General features: G+C 43.9%; 1 protein-coding gene across 1 annotated transcript; it reads left to right on the forward strand.

The window, feature by feature from the left end:
- The first annotated feature begins 17,173 nt into the window (after nucleotides 1-17,173).
- pts (6-pyruvoyltetrahydropterin synthase) lies at nucleotides 17,174-23,401 on the forward strand. Its single transcript, XM_015976265.3, has 6 exons — nucleotides 17,174-17,742; nucleotides 18,437-18,516; nucleotides 18,599-18,621; nucleotides 18,723-18,779; nucleotides 22,944-23,014; nucleotides 23,092-23,401. Exons 1-6 carry the CDS (start codon nucleotides 17,666-17,668, stop codon nucleotides 23,213-23,215), a joined length of 432 nt encoding a protein of 143 aa, XP_015831751.3. The 5' UTR covers nucleotides 17,174-17,665; the 3' UTR covers nucleotides 23,216-23,401.
- Nucleotides 23,402-23,766: the final 365 nt, after the last annotated feature.

The following is a 23,766-nucleotide window of genomic DNA, read 5'->3' on the forward strand; positions in this document are numbered from 1 at the left end:
ATTTAATGGTGAGCTCAGAGGGGATGCTGAGTCAGGGTGAGGTGCGGACTAGGAGGCCATTTGCGGATTCTGGCGTCGGGGTGGTTGACGATTCTGTTCTGCCAGACGTGCCCTGGTGCCCCGGGCTGCTGGCCAGGCCGGAGCGGCGCAGAGCTGCGAGGGCCGAACGACGCTGCTTGCAGCTTTAATTCATTTTGTAACTGCGTGGATCAGAGAAGGAGAAGCATGAAGAAAACTAACTTTTATAACAAGTGATCAGAATCAGTCCCGTCACTCCATCATCCTTCTGCTTATTTTATATTTGTGTCCATTTTTTGTACTTGTAGCTGAATTGTGAACTTTCATATTCCACACAAATATAACTGAGGTATTGGTTGTTTTTTATATGATTTTTTTTAATGTTGTAACATATAACATTCAGATGACATCAGAATGGGACTGTGAATATAAATACAATGTATTTGTAATATGACTGTAAGTACTGAAGTTTGGAAAATGTCTGTGAATCTTTCAGCTTGTTAAAGGTGTTGTACCGATGAATGTTTGTACCTGCTGTCACACAACGATGTATGAGCACAAATAAAACAACATTTAAAGGTTCTCGTCTTTTACTTTTTGGGTCTGAATTGGAGACATAAGAGTATGGTTTTCTACAGGGCCAGACGATCACCCACATAGGTTCAAAGTAACAAAGCGCCCCGTGATTTTTATCTTGAGGGGCGCTATAGAAAAGATCTTTTCTTCTCTCTCTTTCTCTTAATTCATGCACTTAAATATTAATGTTCTGATTTTACTGAAATACTTGTTCTGTAATAGTTCCTTTACTATTGTGATAAAAAACATTTAATCTCAACTCTGAGGTTGCTCTGTAAATAGTTTTCAAATAAACACTACACATAGCAACTTCTGATCAGACATAAAATAACGTACTGATGTAAACCACACCCACTTCCGGGTTAGGCCACGCCCACTCAGAGTACAGATATAGATAATTTAGATGGTTATACAGATACAGATAGTGGTGTATTCGCTCATCCCTACACGCAACACACAAGGGCTCCATGACTCACAGAGGCTGACAGACTTTTTAACTGTCCAACAACAGTGACCAGAGACCACGAGCTTGGTCAGGACACTGCTTCTTGTGAAGTACTTGTTTAATCAATACATTTGCAGTTATCTTAGGAATGAATTTCTTGAAGGTTGATCTCGACGTGTGTGTGTGTGTGTGTGTGTGTGTGTGCGTGCGTGTGTGTGTGTAGCTGAGCTTCAGATGGAAGGTTTTGGAGTCCTATTTTCTGATCTTTTGACAACTCACCTCAGATTAGATAACAGCAACATGACTACCACTGGCATGCAACATGGATGTTTTATCTCCACCACAAATGACACAAGCCTAGAGGAGCTTCTGCTGTGTGGTGAAGTTGCAAATACTAATGGTTAGCTCCTGCTAGTCAAAACATTCTCTGCTAATTTCCGGACATTAAAATAACAGCCTTCCTTTTCATGAGTCAAGATTGGTGAGTCCATGAATGTTAGGTGATCTGTCAGGATTTTAATCCCGCTTTCTATCAGAAGCTAATGTTAAGAGATAGGTGTAGGAGACTATTTTCATGTTCAGCTTGTGTGAAAAAGCTTGTGTGGTTTCAGTGAACCACACCTTCAAATTCATCAGCAGCACCACCATTGCTCTCTCAAAACATAAAAGAAGAGCCAAAGATATTTAGCGACAGACACAAGGGATGGAAGAACATCAGCAAGCGTTTCATTCGTAGACAGAAATGATGGGAAATGTATTTAGAGGTGGTGCAGAGGTGTTTGGCTGCCATGATTGGTGGCAGGAAGGCACTACATAAACCAATGAATGAATGAATATTTTTCACAATTTTCTGGTTTAAATCAAAATTGTTTTGAAATTGAGTCTGAACTACCACTTCACTTCTTGTTTGACCATCTCTTACACATACTTTTTATTTTGTCTCAATCAGAATTTCGATCAGAAGAGACTCAGATGTGACCCTGAGGATGTTGAGGCCCTTCTGGCTCCCACCTATACGTTAAAACCACCAAATAATCTGTCTAAAACTCGTGCCAGCTTTGTGTAATTTGTGCAGCATGAGTGTGACACTAATGGAGCTGAAAGGATAACTTATCATTTTATCAGCGTAGCCTAGTGACTCTCATGTGATCATCATACAGTCCCACAGCAGGCATGTGAACCTGAATGATGAATAAACAATGAGAAGTGTTTAATGGGATTAGCAACAACTTTTCATGCTATCCAGTTTAAAAAGGTCAGGCGTAGAAATGCTCCGCTGAATCAGTGTTCACCCGGATACTCCTCACATTACGAACAACAGACCCGTGTGTGTTGGCTGGGTAAGAAGTCCAATATTTCAACTTGAAACCCTGTTCAGAGGAATCATCTGAACATTTGACCCCACAGCCTGGCTTACTTTATCACGTTCACTTTAAAACATCTGCTAATAAATGACTAAGCCACACGAAACCAGACCGTAGCGGGTGAATTTACGTTAGCATTTGTATTTCCCAATAGAGGTGTAGAAGGGTAAATATTGTTGCTTTTAAGCTCATATTACCTTTGCTTATGACCAATAAGATGTGATACTCTATATAAATATAGAGTATCACTCTGATTGGTCTTTGGATGTTTAATCAGAAGAATTAGGATTCTTTGCTTTTTCAGGAATCAAACACACTTCGTATTATTCAGACAGAGTCAGGTTTATAAAAAGTAAGAAATTTATTTTCTAAACAAATAAAAAACAAGACAAGTTAAATTAAATGAATGTGATGGATGAATATAAGTGGATGGAATGTAGTGTATGATGATTGAATGGTGTCACACCCTGTCCTGTCTCTCCATTTGGTTCAGCCTGTGTCCCTGTTGATTGCTCCCACCTGCCTCTTGTTTCCCAATCACCCAAGCTCCCAGCCCTCCTGTATTTAAACCCCTCCAGTCCTTTGTCTCTTGTTGCCTCATTGTTTCCATGTCCTGCGTGCGTGAATCATTAAAACCCTTTCAGTTGTCCAGTTTGTCTGCCTGCCTGCTTTCTCCCCTGCATGTGGATCCTCACCTCTGCTCCATTCACCGGCACACCCTGACAGAATGAGGCAAACGTTGAAGGATCCAGCGGGGAGATTCTCCCGTGGGAGTACCTGCTCCAGTGGCTCGCTCCAAGCCACCACCCGGCTTCTCCAGCTCCAGCTCCGCCTCGCCGCGGACGACGGCGCCGGCGTGCACCCTCGGCCTTCCTCTCCACCCTCCCAGCGCCTGATGAGAGACCGGATAGAGAGACGCGTTCGGATCACTCCAGTTACGTGGGCACCCGTCTGGCTGTGTGCTACCCCGGCTTTGATCCACGGCGTGGGGAGAGACGCCGGGCTCCCCCGCAGTCCTGTGTTCCGGGACGCAGCTGTGTGCCCGCCGCTGCCCCTGCTCTGCGCAGCAGTTTGGACAAGCCCTCGGCCAGACCAGCAGTTCCGTCTCCGAGCAGTTCCGGCTCCGACCCAATCGGCGCCTCCGTCATCTGCAGAGGGAGGAGCGTTGGCCGCATCCCAGCTGACTGAGCTCGTCAGTCTCCAGGCGGAGCTTGGCCGGTTCCGCCAGCTCATCAGCTTCCAGGAATCCCGCCTGGACGCTCTATCCTCCTCATCTCAGGACCAGACGAGCGAGCCCGGTGTTCACCCAGTGGAGCTCGCCGATCTCCGGGCTGAGCTGGCCCAGCTCCATTGGACCCTCAGCCTTGAGGAGCGCCAGCTGGACGGTCTGTCCTCCCTGCTTTCACAGTTCTCAGCACCACCTACTCTGTCGCAGCCAGCTCCAGCAGTGGCCCCGGTGGACGCTCCGCATCCAGTTCCAGCGGTGGTCCCGGAGGTCGCACCGCATCTGGTCCAGCCTGGCCAGGCAGCTCCTCCTGCAGCAGCTCTGCCTCCAGCCCAGAAGCTGATGATACCGGTCCGGAAGCATGCGGTCCCGGCCCAGAAGCAGAAGGTCCGGGCCCAGAAGCAGATGGTTCTGGCCCCAAAGAAGATGGTTCCGGTTCTGGCCCTGAAGCAGATGGTTCCGGCCCTGAAGCAGATGGTTCCGGCCCAGAAGCAGACGGTTCCGGCCCCGAGGCAGATGGTTCCGGCCCAGAAGCAGACGGTTCTGGCCCCAAAGCAGATGGTTCCGGTTCTGGACCAGAAGCAGACGGTTCCGGTTCCGGCCCAGAAGCAGTCGGTTCTGACCCCGAAGCAGATGGTTCCGGTTCCGGACCAGAGGTCGACAGTCCAGGGGTCAACGGCCCAGGGGTTGACGGTTCGGAAGTCGATGGACCAGAAGTCGACGCCTCCGGACCAGGAATCGATGCCCCCAGATCAGAAGTCGATGGGGGTCGACGCCTCCTCCAGTTCAAGGGTCGACACCTCCTCCAGTTCAAGGGTCGACGCCTCCTCCAGGCCAGAAGTCGAAGCCCCCGGGCCAGAAGTCGAAGCCCCCGGGCCAGAAGTCGACGCCCCCTCCTGTTCTGAAGTCGACGCCCCCTCCTGTTCTGAAGTCGACGCCCCCTCCTGTTCTGAAGTCGACGCCCCCTCCTGTCCTGAAGTCGACGCCCGTTCCTGTCCTGAAGTCGACGCCCGTTCCTGTCCTGAAGTCGACGCCCGTTCCTGTCCTGAAGTCGACGCCCGTTCCTGTCCTGAAGTCGACGCCCGTTCCTGTTCTGAAGTCGCCTCGTCTGAAGTCGCCTCGTCTGAAGTCGCCTCGTCTGAAGTCGCCTCGTCTGACGACGTTGCCTCGTCTGACGACGTCGCCTCGTCTGACGACGTCGCCTCCCAAGTCGCCTCGTCTGACGACGTCGCCTCCCAAGTCGCCTCGTCTGACGACGTCGCCTCCCAAGTCGCCTCGTCTGACGACGTCGTCTCCCAAGTCTGCTCGTCTGACGACGTCGCCTCCCAAGTCTGCTCGTCTGACGACGTCGCCTCCCAAGTCTGCTCGTCTGACGACGTCGGCTCCCAAGTCTGCTCGTCTGACGACGTCGGCTCCCAAGTCTGGTCGTCTGACGACGTCGGCTCCCAAGTCTGGTCGTCTGACGACGTCGCCTCCCAAGTCTGGTCGTCTGACGACGTCGCCTCCCAAGTCTGCTCGTGTGACGACGTCGGCTCGTCCTCCGAAGTCTGCTCGTCTGACTACGTCGCCGCCCCCTCTGAAGTCGGCTCGTCTGACGACGTCGCCGCCCCCTCTGAAGTCGGCTCGTCTGACGACGTCGCCGCCCCCTCTGAAGTCGCCTCGTCTGACGAAGTCGCCGCCCCCTCTGAAGTTGGCTCGTCTGACGACGTCGCCTCCCAAGTCTGCTCGTGTGACGACGTCGGCTGGTCCTCCGAAGTCTGCTCGTCTGACGACGTCGCCGCCCCCTCTGAAGTCGGCTCGTCTGACGACGTCGCCTCCTCCTCCGAAGTCGGCTCGTCTGAAGTTGCCTCGTCTGAGGATGCTCTCTTCACTCCAGAGGTCGACGTTCTCTCCTGTCCAGAGGTCGACGTTCTCTCCTGTCCAGAGGTCGACGCTCTCTCCTGTCCAGAGGTCGACGCTCTCTCCTGTCCAGAGGTCGACGCTCTCTCCTGTCCAGAGGTCGACGCTCTCTCCTGTCCAGAGGTCGACGCTCTCTCCTGTCCAGAGGTCGACGCTCTCTCCTGTCCAGAGGTTGACCCTCTCTCCTGTCCAGAGGTCGACGTCCCTTCACACACCCTGTCCTGTCTCTCCATTTGGTTCAGCCTGTGTCCCTGTTGATTGCTCCCACCTGCCTCTTGTTTCCCAATCACCCAAGCTCCCAGCCCTCCTGTATTTAAACCCCTCCAGTCCTTTGTCTCTTGTTGCCTCATTGTTTCCATGTCCTGCGTGCGTGAATCATTAAAACCCTTTCAGTTGTCCAGTTTGTCTGCCTGCCTGCTTTCTCCCCTGCATGTGGATCCTCACCTCCGCTCCATTCACCGGCGCACCCTGACAAATGGTGTGTGTTTATTAGAACCTTGTGTCTAGAAGAAACTGTGTTCTGGGTGCGAGGTTTGCATTAAACTATGAAGTTGGTTCTTATCAAAACGGCATCAGACGTAATAATGCTGTGTTCCACGTACCCCTGACGAGACTCTCCTTCGGGTCTGAGATGTCACGGGAGGGGGTCGGGTGACCCCAAGGTACCGAAGTTGTAGAAAAGACGACCAGGTCGGTCCAGAGTTGTCTACCGGAACACAACAGATAGATGAAATAGTTTGCGTCTAGAACAGCTGTTTCTGAATAGCTGAAGGAACCGTTTTGCTGTGTCAGCTGTAACCTGTAGGTTTGACAGCTTGTCAAGAGAAGCGGCAGTTAGAGTTATCCCCCGGTGGCCAGTCCGGAGTTCTGCTCAAAAAATCTGAATCACTCAGCAAGTTTCTGTTTTAATTTTCCCATATTATGATTACCTGGCTAATTGGGACGTGCCATGTTAAGAGGTGTTAACAAACAACCCTCAGAACATCACGCCTTCTTTCAGATAGAAGGTCTGATTTCTGGGTATGAACATATCTGTAATGGTTTAATTTACACGTTACTTAATGACCCATAAGACATGAGATTCCATAGTAAATATGAAATCAACCTTATGGATCTTTGGGTACTTTTAACCAGAAGATTGGAACTTTTTATTGCAGGGATTAGATAACAGCTTCGTAGTCACTCAGAGACAACAGAAAGAGAGTCAAGTTTTAAAAGTTTAAAGATTTATTTAAACAAATTAAACTAGACTAACTTTAACACTAAATGTATGGTGTAACTAAGGTGAATGAGACGGAGAATGGTGTAGTGTGGAATGTTGTTCAGAACCAGCAAATCCGGAGAAACGATTAGTTCTGATGGGAACTGAAGGTGATGTCTTCGCGTTAAGCTTTGGTTAGGAGATTCATAAACACATTCAACGCCATTTGTCGGCCTACGTACCCTTAGCGGAAGTCCCCGTTAGATCAGGAGGTGTAGAGGTCCAGCTTGACCTTTATGGAGCCGAAGCCTGTAGAAACAGCCAAGGCAGCCGACCACCAGTCTTGAGATACTTCCAGGCCACGACAGTTTATCGGCATCTAACGAGACCCAAAACGGGGTCGTGTTGGTTCAGCTTTTATTCTGAAAGGAACCGTTGCAGCAGGTGGAACAGCAACAGATTTTATCCAGCTTGTCGTTGGTTCTTTTGGCTGAAGAGGAGAGTCACGGATTGGCCACTCAGACAACTTCTCTAGAATGCTTTGAACCGGCGTTAAAGATGACATGGGCATAGTTTCAAACTTCTGATGTTTTGGTTTATGGTCGAATGAAAAGGTGACAGATTTACCAAACACCATTAAAACCACGCCTCCGTCAGATCTGGCCGATTCTGATTGGATCAGTGAAAGTAATGTGTCAAGTCTTAACGCTACGTGACATCAGTCCTAGTGGAAACATTTAAAGTCATATTACTTATTATATTCTATAGGATTATAATAAAGCAATTAATATTTTGATTTCACAGATTGGTCACATCTTATTGTTGACTAACACTTTGTTTGATTAGCTTTATTAAAATAGTGTTCTTTGATTTATTAAAAGGAGAGAGTCCATTCTTCATTCTTCTGTTGGGCTGGAAAGAAAGCAGTTTAGAAGCAAATGCATGAGACCTTGAGGCCATATCTCATGCAGACTAGTTCTGTGTCAGAGGCATCTGTGGAGAGAGGGTAAATAACCTTTGGTGCAATAGCTCCTTCATCACGTTAAATCTATGTGCATGAAATTACTTTAACTTTTTCATCTCATCATGTGTATAATTGTTTGGCTGATTAGCTTGTCAGACAAATGGATCATTGCAGGACAATATTCATTTCAGCCTTATTAACTTAGGCACAGATTAATCAAAACATTTCATTTAACCATATTATTCATTTCATTTCATGATTTATTAACTCATATGAGCTGAAAATGTTCACTTTTATTCAGAGGTAGGGGGAATCCTGTAGAAGCGATACGGGGAAGCTTAAGACCTTGAAACGGGAACAGTTTGTAGACAATATGTTATCATGTGTTCAGAGCTGCAGAATCTTCTGGCTTGTTGGGAGATATAACTTAAAATCCACTTTGGAGAATGGAATCATGTCTGTAGATGACCGGTGGCATGTAGGTCAATATGTAGGTGAAAACTGACCATTTCTGGACGTTACAGGCGTAAAGGTTTAGCAATTCCAGCCATATAGGTAAACTTTGACTTGTGTAAATGTAAACATTTAGGAAATGGAAATTTCAAGTAATAAACTCAAATAGCAGCCGAAATCAAAACAAGACCTTTTACATCAGTGGTAACCAGCCAGCAGTGTGTTTCTGCATAGAAGTTATAATTATTTCCTGTCTTACCCATTGGAGATAGCTGAGCAACAATGATCAGGACTGATGAGCTAACGGCTAGTCATAGCAGCAAGCAACCAAGTGTGTTGCTGCTACCTTAACACTCCTTTTTCATTTATGCAAATTTGAGTGAAATACTTGATTTTAGGAAGCAGCGTAGATGGAGATATTTGTAAGGTTTTAAGTATTTTGAGACTTTAATTGTGGAGGAAATTAAATTTGTTGAGTTCCACTATGAACGCTGGCATAGATGAACCTCATATTCAATAAAACACCCCAACATTGTTTATTCATTCATTCATTTTTAATAAGGCCTGTTGCAGTAATAACAGAACAGGGTTTGACTCTCTAAAGATTTAATTATTGTACCGTAATTTCCGGACTATAGAGCGCACCTCATTATAAGCCGCACCAACAAAAAAAAGGCTTTCTACACACACACACACGCCGCACTCCAATACAAGCCGCGGCGCAGCAGCCACATGCAGGTCTCCGGCTCACAGCGCATGTACGGCCATAACATAAGATGATTAGACAGAAAGACGCTACACGGAGGTTTTTCGTTGTTGTTTTAATTCAACAAAACAAATTTTAAATACGGGTGAACGTGCCTGCAAGTTTAGAAAACAGCACAGATAGCATTCATATTTCTGGATGGTTATAAAATAAAAGCAGCAATGACATGTTTTTACTGGTAATTTGCATGTTTAGAAGAAAAGAACAGCGCTGACACAGCATTAATAAGCCCCGGATGATTAGAAAATAAAAACTGCACACTAAACATGCCTGGTTAGTAATGATCTGCACAGTGGAAACACCTCGGCCGTCGGCTCTTTGTGTGTTCACCCAGTCTTCAAGAATGTTTTCCAATTCCGGCCATCTGCTTTTATTTCCTCTGAAAGCTTTTGTCATTTTTTTTTACATTGACTGAGTTCTTCCCGCTGCCGCCTCCAGCGCCTAACCATGGATTCATTCATGCCAAGCTTACGTGCGGCAGCACTGTTTCAGCAGGTGAAGGAAAATCTTCAGTAAAGCCGCACCTCATTATAAGCCGCACGGTTGAAAGCGTGAGAAAAAAGTAGCGGCTTATAATCCGGAAAATACGGTAATTTGACATTTGTTTTACACATTTTTCTTATTTATTTTTACCTAATTACATTGTTTCGCTCTCAGTGGCCCTTTATGCCATCAAGAAGCTGAGAAAGCTTAAAAACAGAAACATGACTGAAAGTCTTTAGTTTCCAGTTGATTTCAGCTAAGTCATATTTGTATGCCTGTCATTAATGAGTTAGATTACATGAAAGTAATATTTTACAACAAAGACAAATATAAACCCTTTTGACATTTATCGAAGAGCTCCCGAGGTTCCTCTGCTACTCAGCAGCTACAGTTCACTGGAGCTGTTTTAGACTACATCTACCAGGGCCGGCTCTACCCAGTTTGTACCCTAGGTCAGATTACTTCCTGGTGCCCCCCAACCCCCACCCCTAGTCTGCATGCGTGCACACACACACACACACACACACACACACACACACACATGCACACACACACTCCAGCACTAGCACTGATGAAAATAATCTAATAATTGATGCATCACTGCAGACACAAATGATTCCGAATCGTTGAAGAAGCCATGACTGGTTATAATTTTTGCTTTGCAGGTTTGGATCTGATCTTCTCTCTCATAATTAGGGACACAGATGCGGTCACAGGAGAGAGAGCTCCTCTGAATGAGAGAACAATCAAAGAGAAATAGAAAATAGAAGTTCTTGTTACACTTAATTTTTTTGTTTCACGATGATAAATCAATGCTCAATTCAACAATAATCAGAGCGAAGCCTCCCACCTAATTCCAACCTCAGTGTCCAAACGCCAGCGAGAACAGATGAGTTTTTAGTCGGCTCTTAAAGCCATCAAGCGACTGGGCCTGCTTCACGTCAGCAGGCTCATTCCAGAGCCTTGTCCTGGCACTGAGAAAGCATGGCCCCCACGAGATTTCAACCTGGGCACTGTTAATAGTCCCTCGTCAGCTGACCTCAGGGAATGCACAGGAGCATGCTGGGGGATGACGTCTGGCAAGTATTGAGGAGCCCCCCATTTAATGCCTTGACGCAAACAGGATTACCTTATGTGATAAGAAACAGGAATGCAAGGCACCTAGGACTGGTGAAATATGCTCATCCCTCCTGATGCCTGACAATAACCGAGCTGCAGAGCTCCGACCTGCCTGCAGGCGTGCTATGGATGCTAAAATGTTTTGCACTTGTACATTGTCCTAAGGACTGTTGTGACTGAAAAGCTTTTAGGGGTGGCATGTTGTGTCAGACATGTTTTTGATTTTTAAAAAGCAAATGCCTGACATCTACTTATCGATGAGAACAAATCCATATGGAATAATCGTGATGCATCGAAGCATCAGATAGAATCAAAGGCACAATAATTGTAATCATACTAAAATCATGCAGATTCACATCTCTAACACACAAGCACACACCCTTTTTCTCAGTGTGCCCATGCACAAACACACAGTTTAAGAACAACAACCATCTGAATGATCACAACAGTTCGATTTCAATATTTGAACAGCAACAAGAACAACCTTTCAAGCAGCTTCTTCCCTTGCAGTAAAGTCTTCTACAGTATCATCACATGACAGCTGTCTCACGTCAGAGCTGAAGACTTCATTCTTGAGAAATGCTGTTTCTCATGTGTGTTTTAATTTGCTTCCATGGAGAGAAGAATCTCTGCAACAGCAGCTGTAACTGGCACTGTGGCAGCAATCATCACGGCCGTCCACATATACAGTAAGGGGAAACTTCCTTCAGCTTCTTTTCTTTTTAGAAATTCAAAGTCTGTTGTTAGCTAACAGGGCCCTCTGTGAACTACCTTCATCTTACATCTCATTTCTATTTTATTGATATATAAAGACGAAGAAGACTTTCTGTTATATAGAGCCTCTCAAGACAAAAATCACGAGGTGCTTCACAAAAACAAAAATTTTAATGTAAAACTATTTCAAAAACGATTAAAAAAATGTTTAAAAGGAGAAAAGAAAAAAGATGAAAGCAATGGGAGAAAGAAAATAAACAGGAAAGAGGGAAGTCAATGGATCCCGGGAAAAGTGGAACAAGAACAGAATAAGGAGAGGGTGATGAAGGTCACACCAAAAACCAGCTTGAACAGGTGAGTTTCAGCTGCTTTTAAAGGAGACCACTGATCTCAGGCTCAGGGGGAGAGAGTTCCAAAGTGATGATCTGTTATATATATCAATATATCTATCTATCTATATATTTTTATATATATATGTATATATATATATATATATATATATATATATATATATATATATATATATATATATATATGTATATATATGTATGTATATATATATATATATATATATATATATATATATATATATATATATATATATGTTTTATATATATATATGTGTATGTATATATATATATATATATATATATATACCGATATCAAAGAATGCTGATCACCGATACCGATCACGTGGATTGGACAGAAATTTTCTACAACATTATAATGAGTGCTACAAACTACATAATCTGGGAATAAAGGAAATGTAACCTAATCTAAAATGGTCTGTATTAGGGTTGTCACGGTGTGAAAATGTAACCTCAAGGATATTGTGACCAAAATTACCACGGTTTTCGGTATTATCGCGGTATTTTTTTTAAACGTGCTACATTTTCACACAATTAAATAAACCCTGTATGTCAGGAAATATTGTCCTCAGTTTGGGTCTAAATTTAGCCTAAAATGTGTTATTTTGTAATTATGTTGTTTATTTGTTTACATTTTTCCCCTTTAGTCTTTAAAATAGCAATATTTGCCCATAACTTCATATTTTATGTCTGTTTGATGTCATCATTTTAAAAATATTAGTTCAGATGATACTCAGTACTCAAATAGCCTTCTAATCAGATACTTTTTACCCTTACTTGAGTAATAAACCCTATATCAGGAAAATATTGTCCTCGGTTTGTTTCCTTCCAGTGAGCTTTGCAGATGTGGGAAAATGTCATCAGGCAGTAATCATTGTTAAATTCATAAATATTCTCGGAGAGAGACCAACTCTTATCTGCCCCAGGGAGCTCCGTAATGCATAGCGTCATTTCAACATGGGGGTGTCCGCGACACGGTTCATATGCAGGTAGCCGCGCTGCGGCTGCTTTATATAGCGACTCGTTGCGTTCTCCCTCAACCCAAATCCTCGGATCACGCATTTTAGCTAAAACGCTAACGTTAGCTTGCCTTGCGTTGACTGTAGAGTTGTGGGTGATGGTCACGCAGATGTGTCATGAGATTGAAGCGTTGCTGCCTTTCACAGGCACTTTTTCTGCACGTGCTGCAAACAGGACAGCCGTCTTCTATCAACTGTCCCTCGGCATTCTTCAAATATCCAAAATATGCCCGTACTTCCCACTTTGTCTTCTGTGAGGGATAATAAATGTCCTGAGCGCTGCCGTCTCGTCCTTTGGCCGTTATTTCAGCTTTAGCTTCAAGAAAGTTTTGATTGTAAACAACAAAGCGCGCATGTGCCGCCGGCAACTTCAGCAGATGATACAGTGGCTGGTAAGGGTCACCGCGCCTACACCGCAGCCACGGTAAACCCACCAAGATAATATAGTTTTTTTTTAAAAACAAGACGGTTATTATTATTGTCAACTTTTTTACCGGGGTTTACCGCTACACCGGTTACCGTGACAACCCTACCTGATCGGTCTTCTTTGATCTATTTTGAAAACTCCGATCAAAACCGATAGGGGCGCTTTCGGCCGATTGAGATCAAATGCCGATCCATCGGTGCATCCTGGGACGTAATTTTGGGGGGGGGACGGGTGGGACATGTCCCCCCCACTTTTTCAAAAGACAGTTTTGGTCCCCTGCACTTTTTTCCGTCCAAAAACAATGTTACGCTCCATTAAATGGATTTGGTTGAGCACTAGGACCGAAACGGAAACCGGTTTACTATTAGACCCTCCCAAAAGCTAATCTATTGGCTCTGCTGATACTTGCTAACGTATTATTGGCTGTTTCTGCTGTCACTCAAGTTGTAAACAGTCAGAACGTGCTCACGTTGTTTTGCTAGTTTGGAGCCGCTAGGGAACACCGGTACTGAGTCACATCGTCAACTAGACGCTGTGTAATATCAGAGCTCAGCTCAGCTTCCATTACATAACATTTGAATAAGTGTTCATTTGTGAGTGTTTGGTAGTTATGCACAGCCAGGAGGCAGCATGTCAAGAAAACGAAAAGTGGATATAAGAGACTTCTTTCAAAGTCAAAACGTAAGTTGGACATGTGACACCCCTGCATTAAGCTCAGACTCACCTCCTCCTTCACACACATACTCAAAACTAACTTTTACAAACTCATCTCCTCCACATAACTGACTCCTCAGACACAATTTATTCGTATTATTATAATTATTATTTTTTTATTATTACTATTATCATCATAATTATTATTACTAGTAGTAGTAGTAGTAGAAGTGTAACTTCAAAACTTTTATCATTTAACTTTATTGTAAACTTATCTATTGCAATGCATATTTTCACATTAAAAAGCTCTGAAAAATGAACAGTATCATCGTCGTCAACAGATTTTTTAAGCTTAATGTCAAAGATGTACACTTTTCATTAGATTTATCTTATTTTTTCCTTTTTTTGTGTGTGTGTGTTGAAATGCAACAACTGTTTAAACACTTTTAAGGGGAAAAACATATTTAATATGTTTTTATACACTCAAATGTTAGGGTGATGATCATGTGTAAAACATTAGTTCAGCATGTCCTCTAACACAGCAAATGAACAAACGGCCAGATCTCAGGAGGGACCGTTTATGTATAAATAATTTTTATACTTTTGACTAGGCCTGGGAAAGTAACACATTTTGCTGGACGATATTTTGTCCAACAAATTGTTGATGATAAACGATATCATTGTCAACATTATCTAGACCAAAATAACCACTAATATAATGTTAATATATCATAATAATGCAAGTACACCCTTTAAAATGCAACAAAGAAACCTTCATTTAACATTGAAATGTCCAGAACCAGAACTTCTAAATGAATAAAAATAACAAACAAAAATTAAATAAAAAAGGAATCTCACTCCCTGTTAGAAAATGTTGCACCAAAAACAATTAAAAAAGACCCAAAACAATAAATACAATGGCCTATCCATTGTCAACAGCCAAAACTGCACTTCAATAAGGATGGAAAAATTATTGAGATGGGCACGTGACGTGTCAAGGGGTCTTTACATAACACCCCCCACCCCAAATCCGCACAAGCCTGCTGTGTCCCCCCCACTTCTGAAATCAAAATTTCGTCCCTGGGTGCATCCCTAGCTGCAAGTAAATATTCTGGCCACAGGGGGTGACAGGGGCTAGGTGGCATTTAATTAACCCTTAACCCTGCGTCATTTTAGCTCAAACTGGCTCAAGAAAATGATTTAAAAATATGAAAAGTATCTCTTTAAGGGTGGTGCTGGTGTGGATGTTTCACCAGAAGAACCTGCTCTAGCAGCTGTTAGGGTGCATCTAGACAGATACCGAAATACATGTTACTATACAATGTCAAACATGGTAATAAATAAGTAAGTAAACCTTTATGTATTGTGCACATTTTAAGACAGCGGTCACAGTGTACATGATAACAAGCAAACAAAAACTGATAAAAGCGTAACACAAAACACAATGAATCAATTGAAAGCACTTTTAAAATGATACATTTTAAATTTAAAATGTATAATTTTAAATTTAAAATGATACATTTTAAATTTAAAATGTCCACTAAGGCTGCAGACTTAAAAGTTACATTTCATGAAACAGGAGCAATAGCATGTAATGAATTAATTTACATGTTATTTAATAAGCCATAAGATATAAGATTCCATAATAACTATGAAATCCACCTTAGATCTGAGGGTACTGGTTAACCAGATGATTGGAACTTTTAATTGCAGGGATTATGTAACACTTCGTATTGACTGAGAGACAACAGAAGAGAGAGTCAGGTTTTAAAAGTTTAAAGATTTATTACTAAAAAAATTAAACTAGACTAACTTTAACACTAAGTGTATGATGTTACTAAGGTGGATGAGACAGAGAATGGTGTAGTGTGGAATGTTGCTCAGAACCAGCAAATCCGAAGAAACGATTAGTTCTGATGGGACGTGAAGGTGATGTCTTCACGTTAAGCTTTGGTTAGGAGATTCATAAACACATTCAACGCCATTCTTGTCGGCCTACGTACCCTTAGCAGAAGTCCCCGTTAGATCAGGAATGTCGAGGTCCAGCTTGACCTTTATGGAGTCGAAGCCTGTAGGAACAGCTGCGGCAGCCAACCACCAGTCTTGAGATACTTCCAGGTCACTACAGTTTGTTGGCATCTAGCGAGACCCAAACCTGGGTCGTGATGGTTCAGCTTTTATTCTGAAAGGAACCGCTGCAGCAGGTGGAACAGCAACAGATTTTATCCAGCTTGTCGCTGGTTCTTTTGGCTGAAGAGGAAAGTTACGGATTTGTCAACCTCTCTAGAACGCTTTGAACTGGCGTTAAAGATGACGTGGGCATAGTTTTATACTTCGGATGTTTTGGTTTATGGTCGAATGAAAAGATGGCAGATTTACCAACCACCAGGGGTGGCGTTAGGCCCGGCTACTTGGGCTGAAGCCCCGGATCTTTCATGATAAGCCCCGGATCTAAATCGCGGAAGTAACATGCAGTACCAAAGTCCAACAGAGAGAGCGCAGCTGGCAGTAGTTTGTAAAGTCCCATTTAGTCGTCACACACACACAAATTTATTCTCCGCATTTGACCCATCCCCTGGGTCAAAATAGCTCGGGAACTATTTGGTGGTTTAACCCCCCAATCGAACCCCTTAATGCTGAGTGTCTAGCAGGGAGGCATTGGGTTCTATTTTTCTCAAAGTCTTTGGTATGACCCGACCAGGAGTCGGAACCCTGATCTCCCAATCTCAGGGCAGACACTCTACCACTAGGCCACTCAGTCGGTATACAACCTGCCTGAGCCTCCACCACTGAAGAGAAGCCCTTTAGCAGCTGGCTTCTTCTACAATCTCTGTTTGAAACGCATGAGTGAAGGTGGACATAAGGACGTTTTTTAGACCAAAAGTACAACGACAGAACCCCAGCCCTGATGAGACTGGTGTTGACTCAGGTTTGTGAGTCTTATTTGAAAATATTTGTTGTGCTGCTGGTTTGCCTAAAGTTAGCTTACTATCAGGTAAAGTTGTTGGAGAAAGAAAGGGAATATTTATAATATATAAAAATATATAATATCATCTCACACTAAACACTAACAGGAACAATACTCTGCCCTGAATATGCTTAATATGTAGCTTCAGATTAAACATTATGTGGTACAAGATATATATATATATATATATATGATGTTGACTAATGCGTGTCACGTGTGTGTGCGCATGCGTGTGTGCGCGTGCGCGCGCGTGTGTGTTAAGTCCCGGATCTTCTTCAGTCCTAAATCCGCCCCTGCCAACCACCACCCAAAAAACGCCTCCATCAGATCTGGCAGATTCTGATTGGATCAGTAAAAGCAATGTGTCATGTTGTAATGCTACGTGAGATCAGTCCTAGTGGAAACAACACTCTCTGCATGAGGCCTTAAGCAAAGATATTATGGCATCTTTGATTGGTTGCACGTCGGCTATACCTGTTTTTCTTTCTTGGAGGCCATACAGATGTAATGCGTCCCTGGATGTGTGACACAGTTTGTTGCTGAAAATTAAATGTTAATTTCTGTTCATTTGGATGAAAAACTCGACCATTGGTACGCTACACTGTGCTTTGCCTAATCATTAGCTCTTTGGACTTATAGAATGTAAAAGCTATTTCTCTGTGCTAAGGCTGTTCATGGAGGTATCTCCAACATAGGTAGTATTTTTTTACAACCTGATTATAACAGACTGATACCTCATGAGGATAAAGTAGCAAAGCAAAAGTTAATCATAGGCTAGTTTTATAGAACAAAAATGAACGTTTTAATGTGTTGGATTTTGGTTTGAGGAAGACCGGTGCGAGAACAGAGAGCGTGTCAGGAGCCAGCCCCCCCAGGCTTTAAACGGGGACATGTGAGCTTTATTTACGCCCTAATCTGAGCCAATGAGCCCGGGTCACATGGGCTTTATATCAGCACACCGCTCGCGTCAACCCCTTTCTCCTCAGCATCAGCGCTCCGATCATGGCCGGATTTCCAGCGGAGCGCATCGGTTACCTCACCCGGGAGCAGAGCTTCAGCGCCTGCCACCGGCTCCACAGGTAGCCCTCTCCTTCACCCATCCTTCAGGAACCGGGCCTGTCTGAGGCTCGAGCCGAATTAAGCTCAAAGTCCCCCCGCTGCCGGGGCTGGCTCCGATAGGTGGGCTCGTGCCCGTTAGCTATCTAAAATCATGGAAACACCGCGCTGCGATTACGTTATATCCTGACGAACGTAACAAAAACCCTAAAAACTAGACAAACCACTGCTGTACAGTTTATAAAAACCAAAGTTGTAGTTCTAAACCTTCTGGGAATTGTAGTATTTCGCTAAAGGCTTCACGCGCGTGCGGACTAATGTTGCATTCACGTGCTGTCTGATTTCCCAAGAGGTCTGACAACTGAGAAGTAACGACACAGGAAATGCACAATAACTAATGATACCGTGCTGTTTAATCCGCGGTAGTTTCACTTGTTAGGGTCATTATGTAAAGACGTTTAACTTTTGTTTACTCACACAGTCCTAGTTTGATATTTTTGGTTTATAATAATAATAACAACTTCATTTAGAGCTAGAGTCACAATGTAAATAAAATACTTGTTTATTCAGATAAATGACCTAAAAGCTGTTGTATACAAGATGTACCTGAAGGCAACACAAGTAAACAGTGTCTTGTGAGGTTTTTCTTGTTTGACTAACAGGAGCACATTGCCCAGATACAGATACAAGGATAAAAGGTTGTATTCTCCTCTGTAGTGTCCACCTGAGTGATGAGGAGAATAAACAAGTGTACGGAAAGTGCAACAATCCCAACGGTCACGGACACAACTACAAAGGTTTGTTCTGCTTCTTCATTAATCCATGTTCTACCATTTTATGGGTGTTCTATTCATCCAGATACATGATTTTACTCCACAGTGGAGGTAACAGTTCGTGGAAAGGTGAGTTTGACATAATTCTCTATGACAACTGTGTAGGATGCAGACTAGCCCTGTTAATGATGGTACATAATCTCCATCCCATTTTAACCCTGTGCCCTCAGATTGACCCCATCACTGGCATGGTCATGAATCTGACTGAGCTGAAAAGATGCATTGAGGTAAGACATTTCTGCAGGTCTTCCTTCTTAACACTGTTTAATCAGACAGACTATGTTTAAACAGGCCATTCATGTTTATTAATGCAGTAACACTCACAGGCCACTTTAAGTCACCTTGGACAAAAGTGTCTGCTAAATACATAAACGTAAACATAATAGGAACACTTTACCAGGTTGGGGCCCCCTTTGCCTTCAGAACAAGTTCTGCCTAAAGGTTGGTTTATGCTTGACGCGTCCTTGAGGTTCGCACAGCTCCGCGCGGAAAAGTTGCGTCATTTTAACAACCGCGCCTCCGCAAGGCCCAAACTTTCCGCACCTAGGAAATTTTCTAACCACGCGGACATGGAAAAACATGGCGGACTGGCCAGAACTAGTATGGCGGAGGTTCGTAAATACAGACATTTGTATGATTCAACTCTCAGAGATCACCGTGATCAACATGTTAATAATTCTTGGAGAGAAATAGCTCGCACTGTCGGAAAAGACGAGGACGCTGTTAAAAAATGCTGGAATGCCATGTTGTAAACAACAGTAGTTTTTACTTCTACTATGGTGTAGTGTTGGATGCATGCCGTAGAGCTCCATGCTGCCCCCTACAGTTTGGGAGAATATTGGCTCACCGCAGAGACGAGCCGCATGAACCATAAACGCTGCGAGTTGTGAAGCGCGTTCCATCCGCGAGCCGCATCACCAAGCGGAAAGTGAATGTGTCAAGCATAAACCAAGCTTTAGATCTTGATGTCATAGACTCATGATGTTGTCAGCCTTTATTTACAGAGCACCTTGTAAACATGAGTCATGTCACCAAAATGCTGTACAAGACTAGAATATGGAGCCTAAGTCACCCCCACCTACTGCTGGACCATGGTGAAAATAAGAAGTAATGAATGGGACCATAAAAGCTATGTTCCACTCCCGTTTGACATTTGCCATGGATTTCTTATGTTTATGTTTATTTATTTAGCAGACGCTTTTATCCTAAGCATCTTACAATTTATAACCTATAGGGCATGTTGTAATCTGTGGGGGAAACCGGAGTACCCGGAGGACAGCCACACATGCATGGGGAGAACACGCAACTCCACGCAGAAAGGCCGCAGCCCAGTTTCGAACCTGCAACCTTCGTGCTGCGAGGCAACAGTGCTAACCACTGCGCCACCATGCAGCCCATTCTTATCTGATGTCCGCTAATTAAAGACATTCAATTCAATTCAAGTTTATTTATATAGCGCCAAATCACTACAAGAGTCGTCTCAAGGCACTTCACATAATAAACATTCCAATACAGGTCAGTTCATTAAGTCAATCAGAAATAATGCTTCCTATATAAGGAACCCAGCAAATTGCATGTTTGACATGTTTTGATGCCAAGAAAGCACTAATACAGGGCAAAAGTCATTTTAGGTTTCGTGTGAATAAACGAGTGATTCATGTCGTAAGGCAAAGTGGATTAGAAACGAGCTTTTTAACCCTTTGTTCTGGGACCCATGAGCCGATGGGAAGGGAGGTAGACTCGGCTCCCTATAAAAACAGAGAAAATTAAAAATAACAGTTACAAAGAATTCTTATTTTAAATAATAGCAACAGCTAACCCACAGAGTTAAAAGCCTGATTATAAAAGTAGGTCTTGAACCCTGATTCAAAAACCACTGATGAGCCTTAAGGGCCATTCCCATCTGTACCTGGTCGGCCCGGCCCGGATAGCTCCAGTCGGCCCCAGCCTGGCCCGGTTGATTCCTCACATCTTGCTTAGGTATGCAAGGAATGCAGTCAGAGACATTTTCAGCTTCTAGGTAATCAGCGTGATACTGAATGATAATGAATTGAGCATGCCTTAAACCCATGTGGGCTGATTCTACCCACCAATCAGAGGCTTGCTCTAATGGAGGATGTGAATTTGCTCACTGGTAAGCCGGCTTATCAGTCAGCAGTGGGTGTGTTGGCCCTGATCAGCCTGAAGCAGATCACCTCAGAAAGAGGGCTGAAAAACAGTCTTGTTGCACCCTGAAAAAAGGAAAGCCACCAAGATATGTAAGCAAGCTATGCTATCCGGGCCGGGCCCACCAGGTACAGATGGGAATGGCCCATAACAGATACGGGAAGTGTGTTCCATAGTTTTGGACCCACTACCGAGAACGCCCTGTCTCCTCTCGTCTTCCGTAAACATTCCTCAGAGGTCCTTGTCCATATTGGCATGACATCACACAGCTTCATCCATGATGTGAACTCCCAAACCAGTCTACTGCTAGACCTCTGATACCATGGTGTTTAAAGATGAATGGTATCAAATGCTTCAAATAAGTCAAAGAAAATACCACAGTTACCTGTATCAGTTGCATCACTGATTATCTTTGATTTATTTATTTTTTAATCCAACCTCGCTATGTATTTAGCATTTTTCTTTCTGAACCCACCCACACTGGGCTGGTACGATGATGCTGAGCTAGTCACAATAGCAGATAAGTCTCAGCTAAAAATGTCTTCCTCGCCCCTTAGGCCTTCGCCGGTGTGGAGATTGGACGACAGTTGTTCAGGTAGCTGAGATTTGTGAAGCTGATGATCTGAGCTTTGTGACATGGTGCATTGTCCTGCTGGAAGTAGCCATCAGAAGATGAGTTCATGTGGTCATAAATGGTTGCAGCTGGTGACTCACGTGTGATTGGCTAATTGTGCTAATGAGCACAGGTGATCAGGTGATCATAAAATTGACTTTACTGTTTAACATGGAATTTCATGAATATGTAAATATGCAACCAGCTGCTGTGGCCCGTCTCCCGTCTATCATGTGCTCATCGCCCTGTCCAGGCTTGTTGACGCCGTGTCTTAAGTTGTTTTTGTTATTAGAGTTAGAAAAAGGTCGGACCTAACTACAGCAGGATAATTACAGAAGCTCTGAAAGGAATGTGAAGATTTTTATTATGTTCATCTGTCATAAGGTCTTTGTTAGCTTTAACTTATGGTGAAAAAAATAGCTTTCAGAGGGATAGACATCAGCTTCCTGTAAAGATTTAGTCATTTTTAAAGGAACTGGGTCTTCCTACATGTCAGTAGATGGCACTCTTGCTATGCTGGGCCTTTTTAGGGCTGCCGACAAAGAGCTGCATTAAGTTAAAAACAATTGCTGCTTAAATAGAGAAGATCCAGCTGGAGTCCATTTCCATTCACAACAATCATTCTTCTTCTATTGGGACTCCAGGTGCTAAGTAGCATCGCCCTTTAGTGGCCTGATCAACCGTTACAAACAGAAAATGAGCCCGTCAGAGCTGCTGAACTGGAAAAATTCTACTTTGACACAAAACTTTTACAGAAAGTTTCTGTTTTTCATACATACCACTGTTACTTTCACCACCAGCGTGTGAATGTGTGTGGATGACTGTGATGTAAAGTGCCTTGGGGGGGTTGTAGAACCCAAAAAAGGCGCTATTTCAAATACAGGCCATTTACCATTTTGGCTCAAATGTTAGCAAATTTGACCGTTGGTTATTTACTGTTGTCGTGTGGCTCGTAATCCCGTGTAAATAAACCATGTGATGCAAAATAAACAGCAGGGTTTAAGCTTTCAGCATGACCTGGAGTTTAGGATGCACTAGACAGAAGTTTTCCTCTTCTCTTGGAGCACGACTGAAACCTGATTTATACCTCTCCGCCAGCTTGGGTGTGGAGTTGTGCACACGCGTTGACGGAGATGTTTTCCCTTCAGACTTCTCCGTCACCTGGGGAGTGTATTTGGCAATGGCAACCCCTCGCTAGGACAACTTATTCAGGCCACGACTGCGTATTTATTATTATTTTCTTTATGTTGTGTTTATGTATTTCAGAGACTTTTTCACACAGACAAATGTGTCCCTCTTTCCAACTTTTCTCTCCTGGTTTTCTTTGATCTGCTCTGTCTGCTGATAGATATGTTCGGCTCTCTTTATCTTCTGAGGGCAATGGCGGTGCTGTTGAGGAAGTACAGGAAGCGGCGTCCTGACCAATCACAAGCTTGTGGTCATCTTCAATGAATGGTTAAAAAGTCAGACCTGTCTCTGTCGGCCTCTGTGGGCTCATCGGAGAGCCCTTATGCTGACGCATAATGGCGTTGCGTGTCTCCGTACCGACGCTGATGGAGAAGTAATAATCAGGCTTAACAAAACCAACCTCACTTCACTTCCCTCTCAACAGGAAGTCATTATAATTCCACTGGACCATAAGAACCTGGATAAGGACGTCCCTTACTTTGCTGATGTAATCAGGTGAGTAGCAGCCCGAACTCCACCCACACACACGCCACGTTCACACACATCTCTGGCCTTGTGTTTGTGTTTTGTAGTACTACAGAAAACCTGGCTGTTTACATCTGGGACAACATGGTGAAGATGCTTCCTGCCAACAAGCTGTATGAGATCCGGATTCACGAGACGGATAAAAACATTGTTATGTATCGAGGAGAATAAAAGCCGTAGCCTTGCAGGTGTGACTGTACCGCCTGCCCACAGGAGGCTGCAGCCTCCACCTACTCAGATGGATCGTGAAGATCCAGAGACCGACTTCTACATTCCAGCGTTTTTGTGACAAGTCCAGTGTTTCTAACGGAAGCTGACTTTTCTGCTGTACAAAATAAACAGACTCATGTGGCTTTAGTGGCTTTGTTTGTGACTGATGTTCTGACCATGACTGAAAAACCCAGAGCACTTTTAAAATGTGGGATAAGGATTGCAGAGAGGGATCAGGTAGGGCAGGTGGACAAAGTCTGGGGACCTGAGGGAAAACCAAGCCAACAGGGCTCAGAGACTCACTCTAAGCATCACGGCCTGTCACACATACCACTGAAGCTGTCATCAGCTTTTAGAACTGGACCTGGGTCACTTCAGCCACGTTTGCTCTGATTCATTCATTTGCCTGAGAGTAACCAGACTAGTTCTCTGTGTAGAATTAAACAGGACCAGTCTGGCAGGCCAGGCGCTTCCACCACAGTCCAGAGGAACCGGTCCAAGATCGTGGCTGC

The sequence above is a fragment of the Nothobranchius furzeri genome, chromosome 16 (assembly GCF_043380555.1).
Source record: "Nothobranchius furzeri strain GRZ-AD chromosome 16, NfurGRZ-RIMD1, whole genome shotgun sequence".
In the NCBI taxonomy this organism is placed as follows: Eukaryota; Metazoa; Chordata; class Actinopteri; order Cyprinodontiformes; family Nothobranchiidae; genus Nothobranchius; species Nothobranchius furzeri.